Below are 26,904 nucleotides of genomic sequence, written 5' to 3' on the forward strand. Positions count from 1 at the left end.
TAAAGAAATTAAAAAAAAAATAAAGATAAGAAAATTGAGGCTCAGAGAAGTTACGTACAAGCCCAGAATAACGGCTAATTGATAGTGAAGCTGGGTTCAAACCTAGTAAGTGGTGCAAAAACAAGATGGCATCATGGGCACTGCTGAAAGCCTAGTATAGAATATCACAAGCCATTGATGAATGCCTCTGGGGTTGAAGACACATTAACTTGAAAGGCATTTCCTTTTTCTTTTCTTTTCTTTTTTTTTTTTTAAGTAGGCTCCACACCCACCTAGAACCCAACACGGGGCTTGAACTCACGACCCTGAGATCATGACCTGAGCCGAGATTAAGAGTCAGCTGCTTAACTGCCTGAGCCCCCCAGGTGCCCCAAAAAACATTTTAAAAGCAAAAGAATATATAACATCAATTCACTTACTTATTGAACAGTAAGCTCAAGGAATAAAACTCCAATCCTAATGCCTCCCTGGAGAACTACCTTCAATAAAAATGATCCTAAAATACTTCCTGTAGAATGAAAAGCCTACAGCTATCTTTTGCACAGTGTACTCGTCATCCGTGCATTTAGGAGGCTGTGTCCCGAGGGAACAGAAGAGTTCAAGTGTTGCCCTGGGGATGGGATGAAAGCCAGTGGTCGGAAGGAGAGGCAGTCACTCCACAGTTAGGAACGGCTGAGAGGGGGTTTAGCCTGGGAAGGCATCAGCGTGTCCTTCCTCATGGGTGACTTTTCTTACCATGGGTGCCGAGCTGCTTGCTCACAAGTGTATCTTTTATTTGGATCTTTCTCCATCAGATTCCGGATGAAGTCTTTTGCTGTTTAGAAAGAAAGCACAAGGGGCAGAATCAGGGTGCGGCTGCAGATGTAACAACTTGCTGCCGCAGGGTCTTTGGGAATATGGCGTGAAGCATGAAAAACAGCCCAGTCCCGCCCCTGACCCTATGGTACGTTGAACACAAAAGGCAGGCGGGAACTGACATTTGGGAGAAAGAGAAGTCAAGACTTGCACTGTCAGAGGGGACAGTGAATGAGGAGGCAGTCACACCAGGCCTGGGACCCTGCCTGCGCAACTCAAAGCCCTTCCCTTGGGCAGCTAGTGACATCTTTGGTTCAGAGATCAAAGATCTTTGTCATCATGTGCCTCCCGCTGGGCTCACTGCTGCCTGAGGACGCTGCTTTGTTGATGTCTTCTCTGTGTTTTAGACATCACTGATTCAACAAAATCCCTTCAGCCTCTGCTAAGGCCACCAGGACCTGAGGCTCTGTGGAGACAGAGCCCTCGAGAAGCCCCTCACAGCCCACTCAGCTGCCTGCAATGAACAGGACATCGAGATGTAACAAGATATGCCCCGGCGGGGAAGTGCGAAGCGCTAGGAGGCCCAGTCGGGTTAGGACCCAGAAGCGGGACCCTGAGAACATGAGGGACTGGGTCACAGAACCAGAGGATGACACCTGTATGCCAGGCCAGAGACCCGTGGCATCGCAGGGCCTGGCAGCTCTCTGCCCACAAGACTGGGTTTCTGGGGGCAAGGCTGTGCCCTCCTGAGCTCAGAAATAAAATATTCCCCATGTAGCTTTTCCCTGCAAGCCTTGGAGAACTGTACTCAGGTCCCAGGTTCTGGAAGGCTGAGGAACAAAGCAGGTGCCTCCAGTGAGGAGGAAATAACACATATTAAAAGGCGATATTTGAACAGCTCACCAGGACGAGCAGGGCTCTGCCCCATTTATTATTTTATTTGATCCTTGTACCACCCTCTGTGGTAGGGAGGACTATTGTTACCATCTTGACCTTGAGGCTCAAGAGACTTGTCAGTCTACCTGAGCCTTGGTTTTGATCTTTATCCCTGAGGAGGAAACGGTAAATGTCTCTGGGACAGTGTAGCACAGTAGCTGAGACGTGGGCTCTGGAGTGAGGGTCTGGGTTCAAATCCCAGCTCGGCCACTTACTAGCTGTATGGCTTGCATCAAGGCATATCACCTTCTGGGGCCTCAGTTTGCTTACCTGTCAAGTGGGGATACTAGTAACACCCATCTGATAGGTTGTCCTGAGGACTGAGTGAGTTAGCACGTGTGCAGACCTTTTGGTGCTCGGCACACAGTAAACACTCAATAAATGTTAGCTAATATTGCTTCAGTCCTGGAGTGCTCAGACCAGGGCATGGCTTAGAATGATGGAGGAGTTGGTCCCGTCCCTCAGCGTGGCTCCGGTCAGATGTCCCAAGCCTGTCTTCTGCTTTGCAAGTCAAGTCCAAGTATGTAGGCTCATGGAGCTTCCTTGGGAGCCTCAGGACCACTCTGAAACCCCCGGGGTCCGTCAGGGTCAAGTGGTCTGGGTGTAAGGGTCCCACCCCTGGGGAGCCAAGAGACCTACCAGAGTCGGAGATGTCATCCCAGTAGGGGGAGTCGAACTCATATTCTGCCTTGAGGATCTGTTCAAAGAGCTTGGAATCATTTTCATCATAAAAAGGAGGGTAGCCACAGAGCCTGGAAGACAAGACAGTGTAAGGATCTGTAACAGCTGTATATCCGCTGTGGTCACTGGACATTCTGCCTGGAAGGAAGAACCGTCACTCAAGGGGAGAAAACTGCACTGTGTGTGTTGGAAATACAACCTGAGCAAAGAAATCACACCTTCTAGGGGCAGAGGTGGCACAGAAATAAAGCTGTGATTTGATAAATCGCAAAAAGGTGGTGATCTAAAGTAAACACATACGTAAGTCCACCTTTCTTTCCATGTTATTAACCAGAGCCCCATATACTCCCAAACCAACACCTACACCTTCTGTGTGTAAAAGCTATTGAGGGATCTAGTACATGCTTGAGCCCACGTGAGGCAGGGCATCCAGGAAGGGGTGGCAGTTAGGCTGTAGCTCTAAGGGATGGGCAGAGCAGAGGCAAGGTCGGATTTTTCAGAAGGCCGGGCGCAAAGCTGCATCGTGTAGAACCTGGTTCTGGGCCCACGGCAGCCCAGAGGGTGGCCCCCGCGGTGGCAGCTCTGAATTTCCCCAGATCGCCAAACTTTGTTCAAAACACATCTCCAGCCTAGAGACCTGTGGAATGAGAACATATGAATGGGAATCCACAGGCCTATAAGGGATGAGGCTGTTGGCAAATAAGAAACCAAAGAAAGGTTCAAAATGCAGACTTGGTACACTCGTTCTTCAGCTACTCCTGCTGTGACACAGAGTATCACTTGTCACGCTGCCCAGGGGGGAGGCTGATGACATTTTTAAAGGCTGTGAGACATTGCGCGGGCCGATAAGATTCAAAATCATCTATCCCCACAAGGTTGATTTAGGGGCTAAGTGCCTGGAAAATTTCATTTTTTAAAGATTTGCTGCTTTTGGCAAAATGAATACGAGCCAGTGCTTCTGAAACCACTGAGGGCGTATTTTACTGCCCAGGAAACCGTGGAGCCGGGAGATGGATATGTAAATGCTTCCCATAATGAGGATTTGGGCTCAATGAAATGTGCATATTAGGAAAAGCAGACAGAGCAAAATGTTAGTTCATCTTGGAAAATAACTAAATTTTAGATATGTGAGGTTTTTGTTTATTAACAACTGTGTTTTACTTTACAGTTTGGCTTTCTTCTCAAGGGAAAAAAAATCTTTAAGAAAATTCCAAGAAAGATGTATTCTTCTTGTGCCAATTTTCTTAATGTATATTCCAATTTCTTCTGGTTTTTAAGCTCTCTTGGAGGGGAGAGGATACTGTTTATGTGGCTGTATGGAGGACGGGAGAAAAGGATGTGGATCTAGCCTGGAGATTAAGTTAACCTTAGGAAAGAGGATTTTAAAATAAGGATTGGAAAAGAAGAGAAGGACAGATAGAAGTTGCAGAATCTTCCCCAGATCTAGAAATTTCACAGAGCTCCCTGGCCAGGCTATTCCATTAGTAGGCTTGTGCAGAGGGTCCAAATAGGAAAAAAAAAAACAACTTTGAGCTATTTATCTCCATATACAGAATGTGGAATTTTGTGGTCTGGACCTATTTGCAAGTGGAACCTCTATGTTCTTATTTTACATATCAAACCATTTAAATAATGTACAAATTATCTCACCAGGTGTACTCAAAGACAATAAAGCTATTTCCAACTGTTCTAAACTTAAAGTCTGTGGTTCAGAATAACATAACTTGCCAATCCAATGACTGAGGGTCACACCCAATTGTAGGCAACACACGTCCCCGGGGCTCAAGGATTGCCTCCAGCCCAGCCTCAGGATGGTCATCCAAGGAGTATCCTTACACCTTCAGTCTTTCCCACTTTGCCATCTTATCTACCTGTGGCCCCCTCCCGTAGATGTACTGCTAGATTCTAGTTTAGCCTTGACTGAGCACTTGTTTTGGGTCAAAAATGCCACTAAGAGCTTTGTGGTATTATCTCACTCAAACTTCACTCCCTGCAGGAGGTGAGTGTCCCCAACACCTTCTGTTCGTCCTTTAAAGCCATTTTCCACTCGCTCTGTGCCCTGGGAGGCTGACCTGTAGAGATACCAAAATGAGGAGTGAACTCCGTGACATCTGGTAGAGGTTGGTTAATGGGGTCCCCGGTGGAGATGGTGAAGGAAGAGGGAGTTCAGGGCCAGGGTATGTGCTGACCTGACCCCTCTCGTCTAGCACGCACCCTTTGACTGAAGACCACTGCTCCTCTCAGGGAGCAGAGCCTACCAGGCACTCCTCCTCGGATTCTGGTAACTGCTCCCAGCCTCCCTTCACCACCTTGGGTTTAGGGATGTTTACAGCTCAGCTGCTACAAAGCTCGGGGTCACAGTCCCTTCTACAATTCTCACTTTGAAGGTAAAGAAACTAATATGGAGCAAAGTCAGGACTCGAGGCCTATCCATCTGATTCCAGGTTTGTGTTCTTAACTATTTTGCTGATTCACTCAAGGGAAGGAGGCATGAGAATTGAACCTTAGGTTTCAGTCTTGACTTTGAATGCTCTCTGTAGGTCATTTGACCACCTGCCCCTTCATCTGTAAGTAGAACCCGGTGATTGGACCCTACCTTTCCAACCCCATTTCCCACACTCGGGGTCTTGTATGCTAAGATGCTCAGAGTTCGCTCCCCACTGGGCACTTTTTATTTCTGGACCAAGGTAAATGTATGTACTTGACCTGGGCTGTCCTTCCCCTGTCACTTGCCTCTGGCACACCCTTGAAGACCAGCTGGGGTGTTACTAGGAAGACCCAGCTCCTTTCCGCCAGGTGGGGTAGGTGCTCTGCTCTGTGCCCCCGGGGCAGTGGGTAGCACTCCCCGCTGACACTTACCACACTGCAAGTTGCCCTGAGCTGTCCTCGAGCTCCCTAAGGCAGGACCACATCTCAGGTCTTACTCTCATCTTTGAACTCTCAGTGGCCAGCCCCGAGGTCCGCCCATAGCAGATGCTGAGTAAATGCTTGGATGAACAAACATGCTCTTGAAGAGGCTTCATCGTTGGCTGTTGAGCCCCCTGGCTGGGCTCTGAGACAGAGATAAGGATCTACAGTTTAGGAGAGTCCACCACTACCCCAGCTTAGGGAGCCCTCAGAGATCCCGCCTACCCTCCTGTACAATAACCCTATCAGGAGGCAATATTCTGTTATTGTTGACAGACATTCCAGAAGAACTCAATGTGTAAGGCCCGGTGTTGGGAGCAACCCGGCCTATCTTTGTAGAGAGAATGCAATGTGGTTTGGATGACCTAAAATGTCCCTGTTGGGCATGGACACATCTCATAAAGAAGAGTTTCCACGAAGGAGAAGCCTTTTCACATAAATGAATATGAAAATCGGCAATGGCCAACCACGGCTGATTCGGCAGTGCACAGTTTTTCTTGGAAACTGAAATGCTGTAATAGCTTAAGAGCTCCTGCTGAGAAGCCCCGCGAGTTTACTGGGGTAATTATGCTACATATGTTCCTCTTGCTTGTTTGCCCTTGGCCCCGTGTCTCTGTCCCTCTGAAAATGGATGCCTGCTAACAGGATTCCCAAGTAACAATCAGTCGTTACCTCTTTACCCTTTTATGTAACTTTATTTCCATAATTCAGCTCAACTCATTGGGGCAAAACAGTATGGAGGTGCCTCAAAAAATTAAAAATAGGACAACCATATTATCCAGTAATATCTCTTCTGGATATATTCCCAAGGGAAATGAAATCAGTACCTTGAAGAGAGATATGCATTCCCATGTTCACTGCAACATTATTCACAATAGTCAAGACATGGAAACAACCCAAGTGTTCATTGACAAATAATGGATAAAGAAATTATGGCAAATGGGGCCCCTAGGTACTTCATTCGGTTAAGGGTCTGACTCTTGAGATTCTCTCTGTCCCTCTCCCTCTGTCCCTTCCCCTACTCTCTCTCAAATAAATAAATGAATCTTAAAAAAAAAAAATGATGGTATGTATAGAAAATGGAATTTAGTCAGCCATAAAAGGAAGGTGATCCTGCCATTTGCAACAACATGGATGAAACCAGAGGGTTTAGTGAAATAAGCCAGGCACAGAAAGAAAAAAAAGTCAAATACATAGAAGCATAGAACAGTGGTTACCAGGGGTGGGGAGGTGGTGAGGGAAATGGGGAGATGGTGGTCAAAGGTCAAAGTCACATATATGTAGGGCAAATAAGTCTAGAGATCTTAAGGTACGGTGTGAGAACTATAGTTAATAATACTGTACTGAATACTGCACATTGGTTAAGACAGTAGACTTCAGGTGCTTTCATCACAAAATAGTAACAATGTCAGAATATATGTTAATTAGCTTAACTATAGTAATCATTTCACTACGTATATTAAATCATCACATTATAACCTTAAATATATACAGCTTTTATTGAAAAAAAGTCATGGTAGAGAAAGTACTAGCCGTGTTTAACATTAGGCAGTGACTTTTTAAAAAAGTGTTATTATGGGGGCACCTGGGTGGCTTAGTTGGTTAAGCATCTGACTTCGGCTCAGGTCATGATCTCGGTGTTCTGGGATTGAGCCCGCTTCTGGCTCTGCGCTCAGCAGGGAGTCTGCTTGTCCCTCTCCCTCTGCCCTTCCCCACGGCTCATGCTCGCTTTCTCTCTCAAATAAATAAATAAAATCTTTTAAAAAATGTTATTATGGTAAAAAAAAAAAACAATATGAGATCTACCATTTTAATAAATTTTAAGTGTCTAGTACAGTACTGTTGACTCCAAGCACAATGTCTTCCAGCAGATCTCTAGAGCTTATTCATTTTTCATAACTGAAATGTTATGCCTGTTGCTTCCCCATTTCCCCCTCTCCAGCCCCTGTCAACCACCATTCCAGTCTGATTCTATGAATTTGGCTATTTTAGATACTTCATATGAGTAGAATCATGCAGTATTGGTCTTCCTGTGACTGACTTACTTCACTTAGTGTAATGTCCTAAAGGTTACCAATATTCCACTGTATGCATAGACCATGTTTTCTTTATCCATTCATCTATTGATGGACATTTACATTGTCACCATGTCTTCACTCTTGTGAATAATGCTGCAACGAACATGGGTGTGCTAATACCTCTTGGCGATCCTAATTTCAATTCTTTTGGATAGATACCCAGAACTGGGATTGCTGGATCATATAGTAAGTTCTAATTCTAATTTTTTTTAAGATTTATTTATTTATTTGCTAGAGAGGGAGGGTGGGGGGGGGCCGAGGGAGAAGAAAAGAATCTCCCCGCTGAGCGCTCAATGTGGTGCTCAATCCCATGACCTTGAGATCATGATCTGAGCCAAAACCAAGAGCCAGTCGCTTAACCAACTGAGCCACCCAGGCGCCCCATTTCTGACTTTCTGAGGCACCTCCATTCCGTTCTCCACAGTCGCTGTGTCATTTTGTATTCCCTGCAACCGTGTGCGAGGGTTTTCTTTTTTCCACGTTCCCACCAACACTTTCTCTTGCTTTTTGGATTTCTCCAAAGAAGACATACACATGGCTAACAGGTACAGGACAACAGCACGTGTGTACGTGTCTGGGGTACCAGAATTCAGACTACCGGACCTATGGCACTGACTGTATGGCTGTGTAACAACAACAACGGCTGGTTTGGTTCTTTGCACGGGCCAGCGAGCGCTCAGCGTGAACACGAATGATCCCTCTTCCTGGGGAATGCGCTTGATTTTTCCCTGTTAGGTTTCCATCAACTATTAGCTGGCTGGCTTTCATGCCTTCTGTCCTGGATGTGACCACAGGCCTGCGGCAGCTGTTCCTACCCCTCCCGAAGTCACATGTACCTTCCCTGAGTGGTCCCCTCAGGTCCCCGCTGAGGACAGAGGATGAAAAACCACCCATCAGGTAGCCCTCTGGGGGGGTGCCCAGATGCTAACTGGGCATCGGCTGTGTCCCAGGCCTGGGGATCTAGCGTGGAAGGAGACCATGAGTCCTACTCTCGTGGCTTTTACATTCTATTTGGGGGGGTGGGGGTAGGGGACAGACACTCAACACTAAGCTTCAAAAGAAACAGGAAATTGAAAAAACAAACAGGAAATAGAAAAGTAGACAGGAAAGGTAATGGGAAGGTGGTCACAGGAAGCCACAGTATTGCATTCTGATTTGAGAGTATTTCTTTTCATACACTGTTCCCTATGCCTGGAATGCTCTTCCTCCTGTGTCCACCGCTGTGGCTCCTCTTTGCTCCTAGGGCCCCATGTGCCTGGCCTTTATCCCATGATGCCTTTCCTGACAACCACCCTTCCTCTGAGCTCCCCAACCTCTTAGGTGCAGCCATCATGGCGCACATGTGGGTTGATATGTGGGTCCCACCATCTCCTGTTAGATTCTGAGCTCCCTAAGGGAGGTGACAGTACCTCATTCATCTTCACCATCCCCAACACCCAGCCCAGGACATGCTCAGCAAAAATCAGCTGGATGAATGAGCCCATCAACACCTCAATGTTTCAGGGACTGCCACACCCCCACCACACTCAACTTCTCTCTGAACACTTCCCAATCTTAACACTCTACCTCAATCCCATCTCTTTCTTGGGTACCCTCAAAAAACTTAAAAAAGATTACTTCATGGTTATTACATGTGTCTGCCCACCTTGATCATGAGTTCCTGCAGGAGAGAGACAATGCCATATATTGCATTTCCTTTGTATCTTTCATTAGCATTCAACAATAATCAATATGTGTCAACTGACTATTCTTTCATAAATGGGAAATTTTACACGAAAATTGCTTGTGCGTGTTTGCGTGCAAAATGGCACTCATTCAAGTTGACTTACAAAGTAGGGTTGAACACCCTGAAATGGATATTTACTCTGGGGGAAATAATTTAACTAAAGTTTCTCATGTGTTAAAATTTTTAAGTTATTTTTGCAGTGAAGCCTGCTCATGCCCAATAGCCCCTGTTGTAAGTCCTCCAAAGTGGAGCAGAATGAGCACAACCATTCGTCAACAACCATTCTCGAAGCTCACGTTTGCCCTGCGCCCTGATGGTTTCCTCCATGTATCAGTCTCTCTGGTCTGTTTTCCCTCCAACCAGATGATGCTCATGAGATGACACAACCCATATATCGTACCCCATTCCCAGTCTGAATCCTCAAACCCAAAGCTGAAATATATGCCCGAGGAAGGACTTTGCCTCGTAGGGGGATTTGCACAGAATCACAGAATTTTATTCTGTGGGGTCCAGTAGTCATCCTCTGGCATTGGCCAACCCCTCACTTAGGAGGCTGGGAAAGTGGGCCCCAGTGAGATGAAGGGGTGGCCTCAACCAGAGCAAGTGGCAGGCATGGACATCTATCAGCCCAGGGCTCTGGCTTAGAGAAACAAAAGCCATTTCAGCCCCATTCTACAGAGATTTATGGAGTGCGAATGTTTAGGCCAAATGCTGATCATCTAATAGTGAAGAAGACAGGCCCTGTCCTAGCTCCTCAGAGTTCAGAGTCCAGCCATATGTGAAGAGCACAAGCAGAATGCTGACTCCTCTATAAAGGAGAAACTAAGTTGTATGTGTCCTGTAAACTTAATAATAATAGCCACCATGTGTTGAGTATTTACTGTGTGCCAGGCACTGGGCTATGCAACTTAACAGGTTTTGTCTCATTTATGAGACATGTGTGCTTATGACATAAGCACTTCCATCTTCCATTTCCAGATGAGGGACTGCATGAGAGATGAGGCAACTTTCTCACACCTAAGGGCAGAACAGAATTTTAACTTTACTCATCCAATTCCAGAGCCAAGTTGTATTAACCTTTAATATGAACACTGCAGTCAAGTATGTTATGGCAAAGATGAGGAAATGCATACACACCCTCTTCCTAGACCTGTCTCTGAAGTCAGGGTGCATGTTTTAGTATGTGATACATGAATCAGAGCCAGGACCAAGGCTGTAAGACCTGCCAAAGAAATAAAGACCAGCTGAGTCCTTGCACTCAGAAAGTCAACACCTAACCATCTAACCCAGCCTGCCTTCTGGAAAGACAGAGGGGAGGAGACTGGCTGGGACTATTAGGGCCTGTCCATGGGAGACAGGGATTGGAGAAAAATGGACCTGAGTTTATACTGAACCAAATTCCAATAGGATCACGTCCAGTAGCCTCATTGAACTCCCATGTGGAACCTTGAAAGGACATAAAGTATAGAAATCCTTCTGTCAAACATGAAAAAGTGCTCAACATCACTCGGCATCAGGGAAATCCAAATCAAAACCTCAATGAGATACCACTTCACGCCAGTCAGAATGGCTAAAATTAACAAGTCAGGAAATGACAGATGCTGGCGAGGATGCAGAGAAATCCTCGCCAACATCTGTTGGTGGGAATGCAAGCTGGTGTAGCCACTCTGGAAAACAGTATGGCGGTTCCTCAAAATAGAAATAGAAAACAGAAATAGTTGAAAATAGAGCTACCCTATGACCCAGCAATTGTACTACTGGGTGTCTACCCCAAAGATACAAATGTAGTGATCTGAAGGGGCACATGCACCCCAATGTTTATGACAGCAATGTCCACAATAGCCAAACTATGGAAAGAGCCAAGATGTCCATCAACAGATGAATGGATAAAGAAGATGTGGTATATATATACAATGGAATATTATGCAGCTATCAAAAAAACACGAAATCTTGCCATTTGCAACGACATGGATGGAACTGAGGGTATTATGCTAAGTGAAATAAGTCAATCAGAGAAAGACAAGCATCATATGATCTCACTGATATGAAAAATTTGAGAAACAAGACAGAAGATCATAAGGGAAGGGAGGGAAAAATGAAACAAGACAAAACCAGAGAGGGAGACAAACCATAAGAGACTCTTAATCTCAGGAAACAAACTGAGGGTTGCTGGAGTGGAGGGGGGTGGGAGGGATGGGGTGGCTGGGTGATGGACACTGGGGAAGGTATGTGCTATGGTGAGTGCTGTGAATTGTGTAAGACTGACGAATCACAGAACTGTACCCCTGAAACAAATAATACATTGATTATATGTTAATAAAAATATAAAAATAAATAAATTAAAAAAAAAAAAAGAAACCCTCTGTCAAGACTTTGTGGAATTCTACAGGACTGGGCAGGAGATGTGCCTCACCGACCCAGAATAACTGGGAAATCAAATAACATACATAAGTGAATTTCCTAAGCACCTGAAATGTGCTTAAGTGCCAAAACTTATTTTCAATATTTTAGAGTTTTGGGGGTTTTTTTGAGAGAGAGAGCGAGCATGTGTGAGGTGGGAGAGAGGCAGATGGAGAGGGAGAGAATCTTAAGCAGGCTCTATGCCCAGCACGGAGCACAACGCAGAGCTCAATCTCACGACCCTGAGATCATGACCTGAGCTGAAATCAAGAGTCGGACGATCAAATGACTAAGCCACCCAGTTGCCCCAATTATTTTCAATATTTTATACAAAAAGCATTTGGGTGCAATAGCTCACATTGACAATCGAATAATCACCAGAAAAAGGCAACCCAGAATTTGCTGTTGAGTCTAATTGGATAAAAGAGCTCTGAAGGAGAATGGAGATGTGACTTTTCAAGGAAAGGCTTGCTATTGTCCTCTGAAGGCCGACTGTCCCTCCGTTTTCAGAGAGGTTTCCTGCTCTGGTTTCCTCAGCCTGGGATTTCGAGAAACAAAACACAGATTCCAAATCTCAGCTCCAGCAAGTACAAGTTGAGTGACCTTGGGGAAATGACATATCCTCTTTAAGACTCAGTTTCTTCAGGGCACCTGGGTGGCTCGGTTGGGCGACTGCCTTCGGCTCAGGTCATGATCCCAGGGTCCTGGGATCGAGCCCCACATCGGGCTTCCTGCTCGGCGGGAAGCCTGCTTCTCCCTCTCCCACTCCCCCTGCTTGTGTTCCCTCTCTCGCTGTCTCTCTCTCTCTGCCAAGTAAATAAATAAAATCTTTAAAAAAAATCTAAAAAATCTAAAAATCTAAAAAAAAAAGACTCAGTTTTTCTGTGAAATGAGGATAATAGCGCCCACCTTATATAGAGAAATAATATATATAACACATACTATATAATAATATGCACTATACATAAAACACACGCATAGATGGATAGATGGATGCGGAGACATACAGATAACAGGCAGAACATACAAAAGTGCTGTCACATGCTCTGTAATCCCTTTCCGGTCCTTCAGCAGAAGCACTCAAGTGGAACGCTGCTCACCACCAAGAAGAACAACGGAAGGGGGACAGAGCAGCAGACAAACCCCAAGGGACTCAGTCCAATGGCCTCAACATGGAAATGAAGCAATATATTTTTAAACTCTGTGCAAAGTCTCAGAATCGTCCACGAATGCCCATCCGTCCTGACCTAAACTTCTAAGCTTGCTCAAGAAAGGAAGAAGAGCAATGACTGAATTTTTATGGTCCTAACGTTGTGTGCTGTGTCATGAATATGAGGACAGGGTGTCCCAGAGACCAGCTTGTCACTTTGCTCTTTGTAGACCAGTATTTCCAATCATTTAGCCCAGGAGCCCTCGATTCCAGGAAGAGCTCAAGATCTCCTGCATATGCCTGTATTCAATGGCATATTTATGAAGAAAGAATATTTTTATGCAATTAGACCAGGGTGCCATGGAAATGACTAAAACAACAAACCTCTATGTATATTATTGCAAACTAAGTAAGCCACATAGGGCCAACCCAGGCCCAAAGAGTCTCTGAAAAACATTCACAAAGCCAATCAAATCTGGGTGTCTCTTCCTTTGGAAATGAGAGTCTGTCTGATAAGCAACAACTCTGGGAAGGCCCCATTTACCTTTTTGTTTTGGCACTCAGTGGGTATTTACGAACGTCTGGGGCCTGTGCTAAAGAATCTGAGTTTTATCCATCTGACTCTGGATAATATGACAGACTTTAATAAAATAAAGCAAAGCTTTTTAAGCTGATAAACCTCTTGTACTTAGCTGCAAGGCCCACTTAGTGAACAAAACAGGTTTCAGCATATTATTCGGATTTATAAAATAGAATGACCAACGAGACCCGAATCATTACCAAGAAGTAATCCAATTATTTCAGCAACCATATGTTTGATTATGCACGCTCCAGAACTTTCTCCGTGCAATCTTGGAAGAGATCAGGCTGGAGAAACTAGGAATGGTTCACATATTAAAACCATGTGCAGGCTGACTTCAGCAAAGCACGACTGATGAAAATACAGTGGATAAAGGTCCCATGTCACCCCCGGAGATTTGGATCATGCCTTGAAAGCTGAGAATGAGTAAGCAGATCAGGGAAAGATCTAGGGGAGAAAGGGAACACACTTCTTGGAAAGTTTATACACAACTGGCCTGAAGATTGGGAGCTGGGAAGAGGGGGTGGGGAGGGGACTCAGTACTTCCCCAAGCGTGAGAAATGAGTAGCATCCTCCATTTGGAGTTAAACAGTTTTAAAGGGGTGGGCTAGACAATGTAGTGTCCATAGCTGTTGCGTCGTGATCCATGGCCCCACTTCCAAGTGTCTAACTTTTTGATCGTTGCATTAGCCAGATGGATAGTACCTTGAGGATGTCTGGGGGATTGTGCAGAGGCTCTGCACCTCCTCCTGCAGGTCAAACCCAGCCAGAGGAAGCCCAGACCAAACGCCTTGTACTCTGCTCTCACTAATGGTGGAAGGGAGAACAGGAGGGGAGGAGGATGAGCAGGGAGAGCTTCAAACAGTTGGGAGTGTTGCGTTCGGAAAAACCCAGCGAAACTTCCAGCAGCTAAAATTAGTTCTCACGAGTCACAGATTTCATCCCGAAGCCCCGAGGGGTGCAGACATCCCGTCTGGAGGTGATTAACACCAGTGCTAACTGATGATTCTGAACCCCGGGCGGATTTCCAATTCAACTTTTTGCATCGAGACTTTTTTTTCTTGGTTGTGGGGCTCTTGCTTCCTCCCTCCCAGCTTGCTTCCTCCCTCCTCCTTCTCCAGCCTCTCTCTCTCTCACGTTCTGATCGGTAAGTGGTTGTGATGGTGTGCAGATGAACAGCCGCGTGCATTTGGGAAATGTCTCGGTACTGCCACACCACGAGCTTCGGCCTTTGGTCACGCTGTGCACTTGGCCTCTGCTTACTCTCTTCCAGAGCACTCTGAGGATGCCTAGACAGTGAGGCCTCGGTGCACGGCAAGGGGACCTCAGGGCCCGAGGGCTGTCCTCGGCAGGGTCTCGCCACTGCACGCCGCACTGTTGGGTGCAGTCACCTGCTTCCAGTCTGTCCTTCCCTGGGTCCTCTCACCACCTCCGCAAACATTTCCTGACTTGTTCCTGAAAATCAGGGCCTCTCCCCTCCCCGCCTCCATCATCTGCACCTCCTGGTCACACACCCAGCATGGAGTAAGGGGTCCAAACTCATGACTTGCCACGGCACCTCCGATGGGCTTTCTGCTTCTTCACGCCATCTACGCGCCACCTCCCTCCCGACTCCGGTCTGCCGCCTGCATACCAGATGGTAAATATGGTAAAACGTCATCAGGGCCTCTTCTGACGCTTCCATTTGCCCACTCTGGTGACAGGTGAATTAAAAATCCTGATAATTCAAAGATGATACTTTTTTCCCCACCACCGATTGTTAGACATTAGAAGGTCAAAGCTGGATCAAATCTTTGAAGTTCTATTTGAAAAATTCATTTCAGATCGAATGCTACATCTTGTCTCAAACAGAGTAAGCACATCGTATCTTCAGATAATTGGTGCTGAAGGATAAACCATCCATCTCCCTGCACGATGGCCAATATTTGAAGATAGCCTGTCCAGAGCCAGATCACCATCGCCTCTGCTGGGGAGACCTCTTCAAGGCCAGGGCAGGGTTCAGGGCTCTGCCCTGGGAGCTCTTACCTCTCATTTCGGTGACAGCCGACAAGACTGGATTTTAACTGATCTGTTTACTGTCTGTCGCCTCCAGCAGACAGTCAGCACCTCCAAGACCAGTTGGTGATGAATCCATCTCTGCAACCCCATCATATCGCCTGACACATATTAGGCTCAATAAATGTTCGCTAAGTGAGTGAATGTCAATCCCCTGCCTTCCATTCTCCAAGGCTACATCTCCTGAAACGTTTAGCTGATGCTAAAATGACGGTTTCCAGGAGACGATGCTGACATGAACAAAAGAGAGCAGAGGAAGTGATGTGTTCTTCCATCTGGCCTGAAGCCACTGGCCATTGAGTGTAAAGATGATATAGGTGAGACGTTCCCTTCCTGCCTCTCCCTCCAGGTGTCCTCTCTACCCCAGGGCCTTTGAGAGACAAAGACAATGGTGGATTCACCATTGCCCCCACCACCTAAAGTGCAGAATTGCTTTATCTCGATTGCACTGCTTGTAAAATTCCCTCCCTCACCGCTGTGCACACCCCTCCACCTACTTTCTGAAACCAGAGAGTATTTGTTTGACTATGTCCTAAGGGGCTAGAGGTGAACCAACTGTCAACAGACAACCAATAAACTCTTTGTCCAGAAGCAGCAGGGAGAGGGCCACAGGCCCACAAACAAAGCAGAAATGTGGCCAAGCGATACCTGTGTCTGAGATTAAAGCTAACCAAAAGGCACTTAGCCACGCACAGGATCCACTCAGCAGAGACGATGGAGGGGAGATGAGGCACCTTTCTGGAAATCCTCGGAAAGCACCACGCTGAAATGCAGTCGGTGGAGTAAAATCAGTAAGCCTGAGAATGACAACCACCAAAGCCCGCGGCAATACAAGTGATGATACCTGAGGGATGGAAAGAGTGAGCAGGGTGGAGGCTGCTGTGCAGGGCAGGAGGCAGGACGGGGAGGTGTGCGCACCGGCCAGCATGGGGCCACTCCGGCCACCCCCAGGAACAGCCGTGCCGCAGCGGGACAGAAAGACTCCCTGGTAGAGAAAAACCCTGGAGACGACTATAGGCTTTGTGAAAACACATCAGGCCATCCAGCTCTAGGGCTCTGATTTCTTGTTCGTAAAGGAAACTTCTGCTTTTAATTTGCTTTCTCGTGGAGCATTTCCTCTTTGGGGGAGAACATGCTAGTTTGATGACATGCATATCCAATTACCCGGTGGGGCACAGATCTCATGATTTAGTAAACTGACACTCCAGGTTTTTTGTTTTGTTTTGTTTTGTTTTTAATCTCTTTTGAGTCTGGCTAGTGTGAATCAATTCGCTGGGATCGTCTGAGCAAGATGAATAAACAGATTAATTTAGTTTCTGAACTTCTAAAGCCAAAGTCCAGACCATGGACCCAAGGCAGCCTAAACAAGGCAATGTGTCCCATCCCACAAAGCTTAGGAATATAACAAGATGATTGCTGCCTGCTAGCAAGGCCAGTTAATTACTCCTATTAGTGTTAACACTCCTCCTACTGATGGTAGTAACCACCATCATAATGCCCCATGCTTGGGTCTTTCCCGGGCACTAATTATGCTACATTCTCTCCTACGGGAGCTTGGGTTCATGCTCTCTCCCTTGGACATGTGTATCCATAAAGAAGCAGCTGTCAATGGTTTAAAATCATGATGACTGCCTTGGCAAGGAGCATCCTTTGTCTCCGAAAATGGACCTACCATGCAGATGAGGCATTCTTAGCGCGGCTCTCACAAAGCCTATTAGGCTGTGTATGTTGGCCAATCGATATTTACGTGACCTGGTTTTAAAGACTGAACAACATCAGAGGCCAGTCAAAAAGCAAGGGAATTATGGTAAGTACTTGGCCTGGAGGTTCTGGTAGGCAGGGAAGTCAGAGGTCACAGCACGGGTAGGGGCCTCCCCACCCACGGCAGACCCGCCCTAACCATCCAGCCTGCCCTAAGGCTCTAATGCCTAAACTTCTTAAGACCTCCGCCCAGTTCTTGCCGGCAAACATCCCCTGTGTTTCTCCATAGCGCGCTGTATCCCCGAGCATAGTTTAGGCAAGCCATCATTAACTCATCTCCTTGACGTTTCGAGAAGAAAGGCAGCATATGTGTGATCACAAAATTCAGTCTGGTCAGTGAGATGCTGATTCTATGTCCTTGGAACTTGTGCTTTCTTGGCTGAGCCACATCTCCAGCCTGGACACCAACATGCTCATCGGGGGTTCCAGAACACTCTGTCCTCCATCCTTCTCAGTAACTTAAGTGGTGCAGGCAAAGATGGTTTTTTTTTTTGTTAAGTCCTGATCCCCAAAGAGAGATGCCTGACACGATAAGGACCCATTCGATGTATTTTTAAAAATGAGTATCCCTGATAGAAAAAAAATATTTCTCCTTCCAAATGATGGATAACATAGACATGAGTGCAGAGATCAAAAGAGAAGCAATTCGTCAAGTATCTGTGCTGGCAAAATGCGGAATCTTTTGCCTGGTGTGCAGAGAGGAGGACCTTTGGTACGTGGTCTGTCACAGGCGCTTTTGCCGTGATTGGGTATCTCAGAGTGACAGGTTAATCAAATGAAAATAATGCTGTACCCCCAAAAAACCGCAGAGGCTAACCCCTTCTCCATCCCAGGTAACACGAAGAATGGGAGTTGAGTGCGGACCCCTGTGGCAGAGCTGGCTTCCCCTGTGTGCTGTCTGTGGGTCATGGCCAGCTCAGCAGCCGTGCTCTCTGGTCTCCCGGTGCAGGATGGGAGTGGGGCGTCTGGGCGCAGTGTGTCAGTGGGAAGTAGCAAGAGTCTGAGAGTGAGATCCACGAGTTCCAGCTTCTAACCCTAGTTCGACCCGGAGCCAGCCTTGTGCTGGGAACACCAACCGAGGTCACAGGCCTCTCACAGAGGCCCTGCCTGCCATTTTGGAGTCTGACCCAGTCGTTCAATCAACCTGAGACTAATCCCTGGAGCAAAGCTAGTGGTGACCAGGGAACTACCACGTTTAAGCTTAACAAGTTTATACTTAAATAGAAATAAATATAGTATTGCTTTACTTAATACCGTATTTTAACCCTGCCAAGTATTGTGTTGTATACATGATAAGGATTTGGATGTACTATGTTCAAACTATCCTCAGATATATGTATATATATGCCCAGATCTCTCCCCCAGACTTCTGACCTCCCCATGTACATACACTATTCCATGGATATCTCAAAGAGGTCCCAACATGCCCAAGACAAAATTCTTGATCTCCCTGATCCTCCTAAACTTGCTCCTCCACCACCCCCTAATTCTTTTTTCTTAGCCATTTACATGATTGCTTAAGCCAAAGACTTGGCTTTATACTTGAAACTTCTCTTTTATCTCCCACATCCAAAATACCCCTACCACCTGACCCCCATCACTGCCTCCCTGGTAGAAGCAACTCTCACTGCTCACCTGACAGTGCCTCTCAAGGGTCTCCACCCTCCACTGCTGCCCTGTCCAACCCCTGTTCACAGAGTAGCCGGAATAGGAATAATCCTCGAGTGAAAATCAGGTCAGTGCACACCTCAGGCCCAAATCCTTCTTTGGCTTCCCATTAACCTCTGTTAAACCAAACTTTCTGCCAAGTCTCTCCCTCCCCAGGCTCTTGCCTACCTCTTGGAATATAACTTTTCTGATATCCTGTCTTGACACCATACTGTAACCATGCTGGCCTTTCAGATATTGCCCTCCCGGTGGGCTGGGGCAGACACATTCTTTACCTACTGCAAATCTGTTTCCTGCTTTTTCTTCCCCAGCACAACTGTGATTTGCCGCTCCTTCACATGGTCACCTGCTTCATTCGGCCAGCTGTTACCATCCCATTCTCTCTTCCAGGACCGCTTTAGAAATGAGCATGGGTGGCATTTCTGGCCAAGGAGACATGGCTGAGGGACTTCCGGGGAAGACAGTCTAGCCCTTACAGGTACACGGGGCTAAACATCCCCTCTTCTTCCACCAGCTGGTGCTGTGTCTGTCCCCGAGGCCTGCAGCTATGACGGCCATCATGTTTGGTTGAGGAGGGTGCAAGGAAAAACCAATGCACTGAGGATGGCAGAGAGCAAAGGTGGATATAACCTGGGAATGAGGATCTGACTTAGGCACTCATGGGGCTTTCCCACCTATGCACTTGTTATTGTGTGAGGTATGACTTTTTTTTAAATGCTTATGCCAGTTGGGCCTGGTTTGTCCCTTACTTGCAGCTGAAAGCATCTTCTGCTCACACTATTCACTCTGCCTGGAATACTTCCTCCTCACGCTTTATCTGCCTAACCTACTCATCATTTAGGTTTTGTTTTATTAGGTCCTCTGCTCAGAGAAGGCTTCCCTAGCCACCTGCTAGAAATAGGTAACCTCTGTTCCACTTTGCCAGAGCCCCTCATCCTCTTCCTTCAAAGCACTTTGCACATTTAAAATTCCATGTTCATTTATGAGGTTTCTTTGAATGCCTGTCTCTTTCACGAGACTGTGAGCCAGCTTCACAAACACAGGGGCTGTGTATGTGTTGTTGAGCACTCATTCCCAGTATCGAGCATAGTGACAGGTGCATGGTACATATTCTGTAAACATTTGCACAAAGAAATAAACACAAGCTGGATATAACATGGAAAGAAACGTCCTCTTCTCTCAGCGACATGGCCATGTCTGCATGTGAGGGCATAAGATGTTAGCACAAAGAGCTGGACTGGAAGTCAGAGTGGGGCTTGGGTTCAAATGTCGATTCCGATACCAAGTTATATAGTCTCCCTAAGTTTTATCTTCTCTCAGTGGGTTTAATAAAAACTGCATCTATCTTGTAGGATTGCAGGGAGGGTGAAGGGAGATAAAACTTGTGACCATATTTATAATCTTGCACTGTTCTACAGATGTTTGATGTCAGCATTATTATAAAGTAGGTGCTATGTCCATCCTGAAATGTCCATGTTTTAAGGGGATTCCACTGTAATACTTCTATTAAGCACAGCACAACCAAACCATTTCCTATGGACTGAAGAGTATCCCCCTCAAATTCATAGGTTGAAACCCTAACCCCCAATGTGATGGTGTTTGGAAATGGGCCTTTGAGAGGCAATTAAATTCAGATGAGGTCATGAGGATGGGGCCTCCATACTGGGATCAGTGCCTTTATAAGAAGAGACACCAGAGAACATGCATGTTCCCCTTCTGCCTTGCGAGGACACAAGAAGGTGGCGGTCTGTGAGGTGGGGAGAAGGTCCTCACCAGGAATTGAATCAGCAGGCACCTAGATCTTGAACTTCCCAGACTTCTGAACTGTAAGAAATGAATCTGCTGATTGAGTCATCTGGTCTACCGTATTTTGTTCTAGCAGCCAGAATGTCTAAGATACCAATGCTTATCTCAGTAAAGCCATCTGCACCTCCTCATAGCTGTGCAGATAGATACCCTACCCCAGTGCCAAGACTTCAGGGAGACAATTACATATACAGTTATATATACAAAGGGAATCTATCGACATTGGTGCAGACCAAAGCGGTGGTTCAGGATTCAGAACAGATGTGAAGGAACAAGCAAGCAGAAGCCCAGATGAAGGGGCACTTTTTGCCTAGCCCCAGATTTCTCTAGATGATACCAGCTTTGGTCCTCTACAGGAAGGACAGTGGCTCGTCATTCATTTCTTTAAATCTTCCATGTCAAGTTTGGCAAGGTAGGATCTCTGACAAGAATTTCCACTGGGGTTTTAAGGAGCCAGAGTGAAGAACACATGGCCTGTGTCTGCTTTCGGCTTACCCAGGAAGCTCCCTAACGAGGTATGCAGAAGTGTGTGTGTGTGTGTGTGTGAAATTATTAGGGGAAAGGGCCCACAGCTTTCACCAGATTCTCAAAGGGTCTGTAACTCCCCCCTCCCCACGAAAAAGGATGAAACTACCTTAGAAAACAGTCAACGTGCTTTGAAAGTGAAAGCACTCTGTATGCAATATGCTAGTTTTATAGCTCAGACGAACCTGGCCTTTACCTATTTCCATAAGTGGGAGCCATAGGGGCCAAGGACATTATAATGGATAAATCCTGTGATAATGGCAGGCATCTACAGGAGCTGTCAACTAAATCCACACTAAACTACAAAAGCTGCCCAGTTGAATGTATGCTGTAGAAAGACTGCTTGCCTTCCAGATAATGAGACAAAGCCAACACAGGGGGGATGTTTCCAGCAGTCCCTGAGGATGCCACATACTGTCAGACCTTTCTCTGATCACAATCCCCCATGGTCTTTCATTGTGTGTAGCAGGCTCTATCTGCTAGAAAGCCTTCCCTTCCTTGGGGAGAAATTCATTTCCTATCAATTACAGACACCAGTTGGCCCAAACCCACTCTAGGAATATGCTCCGTAGTAAGCGTTTGAAAGTATCACTGCAAAAAGAAATTGTAATTAAAAAATAACTTGACAGTGGACTTAAGCAAAATAGAAAATAATAATAAACCCAAAATTGATCACTCTTAATTAACTGTGACAACACTATGCCTATGATAGCATTTCCTGGGTTGTATAAGTGAGGTACCTGAGAAGAAATGAGGAATCTAAAAGCTCAATTTTGGTTTTCATCAAATTTTTTCTCATTTTGATTTCTTTTGGCGATGTCCTAATACTTTTATAGTAGTTTGTGTCCCCAGGAAATCCAAGGTGGCACATGAGAAAATGCTCAACATCATTAGCCATAAGAGAAACATTGCAGTATTATTTATAATAGCCAAGACATGGAAGCAACCCATGTGTCCATTGACAGACAGACAGACAGACAGACAGACACACACACACACACACACACAGAGGAATATTACTCAGCCATAAAAAAGGATGAGATCTTGTCATTTGCAATAACATGGATTGACATAGAGAGTATTATGCTAAGTGAATTAAGTCAGACCGAGAAAGACAAATACCATAAGATTTCATTCATATGTGGAATCTAAAAAAATGAAACAAATACATACATAAACAAATAAAAAGCAGAATCAGACCTATAAACACAGAGAACAAACTGATGGTTGCCAGAGGGAAGGGGGGTGGGGGATGAGCCAAATGGGTGAAGGGGAGAGGGAGGTCCAGGCTTCTAGCGATGGAAAGACTAAGTCATGGGGATGGAAGGTACAGCACGGGGAATATGGTCAATGATACTGTAATAGCCTTGTAAGGTGACAGAGGGCAGCTACACTTTTGAGCACAGCGTAAGCTATAGAGTTCAAATCACTATGTTGTACATCCGAAACTAATGTTAACACTGTGTGTCAACTCAAACAAGCACACTACAAATAAATTTTAAAAACGAGGAAGCAAATCACACCCACAATGAAAGCACTTCATACCGATCAGGACAGCTATTATAAAACATGGGAAATCAGTGTTGGGAGGGGTGTGGAGAAACTGGAACCCTTGCGCATTGCTGTCAGGAACGTAAAGCGAGGGTGCTGCTTTGCAAGACAGTGTGGAGATTCCTCAAAAAGTTAAACGGAAGTACCATATGATCCAGCAACCCCACTTCCGGTATACCCCTAAAGGCAGACATCTGTACAGCTGTGTTCGTAACAGCATTAGGCACAATAGCCACGAGGTGGAAACCACCCACTGTCCATTGATGGATAAATGGAAAAACACAATGTATTATATGCATATAATGGACAATTATTCAGCCTTAAAAAGAAGAAAATTCTGACACCTGCTACAACATGGGTGAATCTTGAGGACATTATGATAAATGAAAAAGCCAGTCACGAAAGGCCAAATACTGGATGATCCCACTGACACAAGGAATCAAGAGTAGTCAAATGCACAGAGACAGAAAGTAGGAGGGTGGCTGCCAGGGACTTCAGGGAGTTAGTGTTTAACGGGGACAGAGCTGTCCTTTGGGAAGATGAGAAAGTTCCAGAGATGGCGGGTGGTGATAGTTGCCCAACACTGTGAATGTACCTGATGCCACTGAGCAGTTCATTAAAAAATGGTAAAAGTGGTAAATTTTGTGTTATGTATATTTTTCCACAATAAAAAAGAAAAAAAGAAAGAAAGAAAAAACCAGCCAAGGTGGCAAGCAATACTTACAAGATATAGGCAATCACCCCGATGGACCAGCAGTCAACAGCTTTGCTGTATGGTTTCTGGGCCAGGACCTCAGGAGCTGTGAAGTGATAAAGGAGAGACACAAGCCTGACTATTTAAACGCCCGAGACATAAAACATTTTTTTAGATTTTTCTTCTCTTTTTCTGTCTGCCCCCCAGGCTGAGCTTTCTGTGATTCTAAAAACTGGGTAGAGATATAGAAATTATTTTATGTGTTGGTTTTTCTAGCTAGAAAATCATGAGAGCATTGTGTGTGTGTGTGCGTGTGTGTAATGAGATTAACAAAAAAGTTCAACTAATCAATCTATCAATGAATTGGAATAGGGTGACTATTTCATGTCAGTGCTGTGCTAGGTACCACAGCTCAGACGAGACTGAGTCAGAGACAGGTGGACTCCACTTGGAGCCTGGGGTGTGACTTCACCTAAAATTAATTCAGGGAAGCATTTCTGGCCCCTGGGGTAGGGCCCTCCTGGGTGCCGTGGGGGCATGAAAGTGAACCCTTCTCCTAATACCTTCATGGAGCTCACAATCCAGGGAAGGTGAGACCTGAAATCTGGTCCCTGGGAAACTACCTTAGGCCTGCTCTCAGCTCACTCTCGAAGGTTTGGGGCAGGTGTTTCTCATCCATGAAACAGCAAAAACACTCCTTAATTCCAATTCCTCGGTTCTAATCCAAGAGTCCTCCAGCCTGTCTCAGCTTATTTTGTCCTATTCTTGCACTTTCTGTTCCTGGCCTTGTGGCTTGAGCCCCGGGTTGGATACCCACTCCCAGTGTCTCCCAGCTGGAAGTGGCTGCCATATGTATTTGTGCAAAGACTAAATAAATATAAGAAAAACAGTGCATCTTCACAAGCAAAATCTCCTTTTCCCCCAAATATACTTGACGGACATGTCTTTAGCATAGACTTTCCAGAAAACTTAAGAGAGTAGACAAAGTAAAACTAGCTGTCTGCTGGATTGTGTGTTCTATGGCTTTGGGATGCATTAACTCACTTACCCTGACTGGCCTTGAGGGGAAGAGCTTAATTATCATTATCATGATGACTCTCAAGTCACAGGTGAGGACCCAGAGGGACTGACAGTTCCAGGAACCTGCCCAAAGTGATCCACTGAGAAACTGGTCTCTAAACCAACTCCCTGTCGTGACCTGGGTTATTCATAAATGTTTTCTACTATAACCCTTTCAGCAACCCTCATGATGATCATTCGCTGCACCTGATCTAAGGGAAATGAGCCTCAGAGAAGTTCTCTTTCTGATGCCACCCAGTAGATATGGACCAGCTGGGATTTGAACCAGGTCGATCTCACCCTTGTCCCAGTTCCATCCATTGAAATATATTTACGGTTAAAGTGAGTGCTTCTTTAGTCTGTAAGAAAAGTCCCGTTGCAGGAAAACTAACAGGGAAATCCTCTCTTATGTTTGTTACGATAAATTTTCCTAAGTAGGACTGGGGACTATACAAACTTTTGTTGAAAGTTTCTGTTTATGATGGATGGTAAGAAATACAATCCACAGATAACCCCCAAATCTACTTTCCGATTTCAGCCCCCATTCCTCCACACTTGAATTAGACTTTATTTTTGTCTTTTTTACCAAGAGCAAAATAAATACATATGTCCTTTCTTTGCTTCGTTCACCCTCAGTGCAAGAGCGAAAGGAGAAACAGAACTATGAAGCTAGGGAACTCACAAATCGGAGAAGTGGCCCTTGGATAATTGGGAGCTGGCCACATCGATACTTCCATTTCCCTATAACTGCTAAGAGCATATTTCTCAGACACTCCTATTATGGCAACTGACAAAAGGGAGCCGTTTACCACAGTAAATGTCTTGCTGATTTAGGACGTATGCTCTCTCCGCGCTGATGTTCTGGTCTGAGCGGCCACAAGGGCACAGATGGTGGGAGGTGACTGCATTCTGTAAGGAGCTTATTTCTGAGCCTCCAGAGCCATCCGTGTGCCCTGACGGAAAGTTCAGGGAGGCACAGATGGCTCATCGGCGACGTCTGACCCGGTGTCACTTCCCAGCAGGACAGATGGCAGATATCCTGAGCACAGAGCCAGGCTGGTGGGCAGGAGCCCTGGCTTCCATGTCATGGGATCTGCTGGACTCCTTAGGGAGATGGCAAGCTAGCCAGGCTCAGCCACTCCAGGGCATCGACTGTCCAACAGTGGTGCAGGGGCAGCCAGAGTTCAGTGCGGGATTTGGGGCACAAGCTCATGTCACGTACCAGGTGTGACACGGGTGACAGACATGGGGAAGGAGCCCTGAAAAGGAAGAGGTCGGCCCCTCCAACAGCTGATTCCAAAGTTTATAAGCAAAGACTGAGCCGATCCCCTGAGCCATGATGTGTAGAGGGGTAAGACTCACGGCCCCTGCAAAGCAGGTTTCACTCCGAGGAGGAGCTGATACTGTATTATTTGGAGCTCCCCAGACTCCGCTCTCCAGCACTCTGGGCATGAGAGGGAGGGCTCCTTAAAAAAACATCCTCTTCCTCCTTCTCTTCCCCCTCTCCCTCCTTCCCTGCCTTTTAGAAAGAGGGAAATTCTGGCCACCATCCCTCACTCAGAAAAAGAAAGAATAAAGAACGCGGGGTCCCTCCAGAAGTCTGTATGCCCAGGGGCTCGTGCACACTCAGCATCTCCCCTTGGCGCTGGCAGAGCGACCCGCGTTCTGGAGAACCGTGCAAGGCCCCGCGTGCACTTGAAAACCAAGTGGCTGATTTTTATGCAGTGTGGAACTGGGATGTTGCTTGTGATGTTTAGACTCCTGAAGCCACAGATGACACACAGAATTTTTAAAATACTAGATTTTGTTTAAGTGGTAAAGTTTATAACATCAAATTTGTTTTGTTTTGTTTTGTTTTTTAAGGTATCTGGATCTTTCTCAGATGCTTCTAGTCTCACAATTGACAAAAGGGAGCTGCTGACAGAAGGATGACAGGATCAGTAGCTTGGGTGTTAGTGGGAAAATTTCTAAACGATTAACAAGCAAACATCGAGGTAGCAATACTGGGGGTAGAAGTCTATGTACTTGTGCCAAACATTTCTTGTTCTTTCTGGTGTTGTGTCTTATCTAGGTTCTGTCAACAACAGCACAATAAACATTTTTTAACCAATTGTTGACAGGTGAACCACTGGCCTTCAGGTGAGATTCTTCACTGCACTTGAAACAAATGGAGAGAGTAAAGTCCTTGGACGTGTAATGTAACAATAAAAAAGAGAAAGCGGACTGATCTGGGAAAGGATATTCTCACCAACCAAAAATATTTTTAAAAATTGTATTCATGGCAACACACACTAATGGCCTTAATTCCAATTCCACTCTTGATTTGATTCTTGAAACCAAATGTACTCAGGGCACCTGGGTGGCGCAGTCGGTTAAGCACCCGACTCTGGATTTCAGCTCAGGGCATGATCTCAGGGTCATGAGACCGAGCCCCGCATCGGGCTCAATGCTTCGCTCGGAGTCTGCTCGAGATTCCCTCCCTCTCCCGCTGGGTAAATAAATAAATAAATAAATAAATAAATAAATAAATAA

General features: G+C 45.9%; 1 protein-coding gene across 2 annotated transcripts in view; it reads right to left on the reverse strand.

Moving 5' to 3' along the window:
• CAMK1D (calcium/calmodulin dependent protein kinase ID) overlaps nucleotides 1-26,904 on the reverse strand; it is a 428,556-nt gene that overhangs the window by 15,752 nt on the left and 385,900 nt on the right. For both annotated transcript variants that reach the window (XM_035021641.1, XM_035021642.1), the window contains exons 6-8: nucleotides 23,344-23,419; nucleotides 2,371-2,483; nucleotides 736-814 (exon numbers count right to left, since the gene is read on the reverse strand). In XM_035021641.1, coding sequence (XP_034877532.1) covers nucleotides 736-814; nucleotides 2,371-2,483; nucleotides 23,344-23,419 — 268 coding nt within the window. The remainder of the gene's footprint in view (nucleotides 1-735; nucleotides 815-2,370; nucleotides 2,484-23,343; nucleotides 23,420-26,904) is intronic.

Source organism: Mirounga leonina, unplaced genomic scaffold (genome assembly GCF_011800145.1).
Source record: "Mirounga leonina isolate KUSES-001 unplaced genomic scaffold, KU_Mleo_1.0 Mir_175, whole genome shotgun sequence".
Taxonomy (NCBI): domain Eukaryota; kingdom Metazoa; phylum Chordata; class Mammalia; order Carnivora; family Phocidae; genus Mirounga; species Mirounga leonina.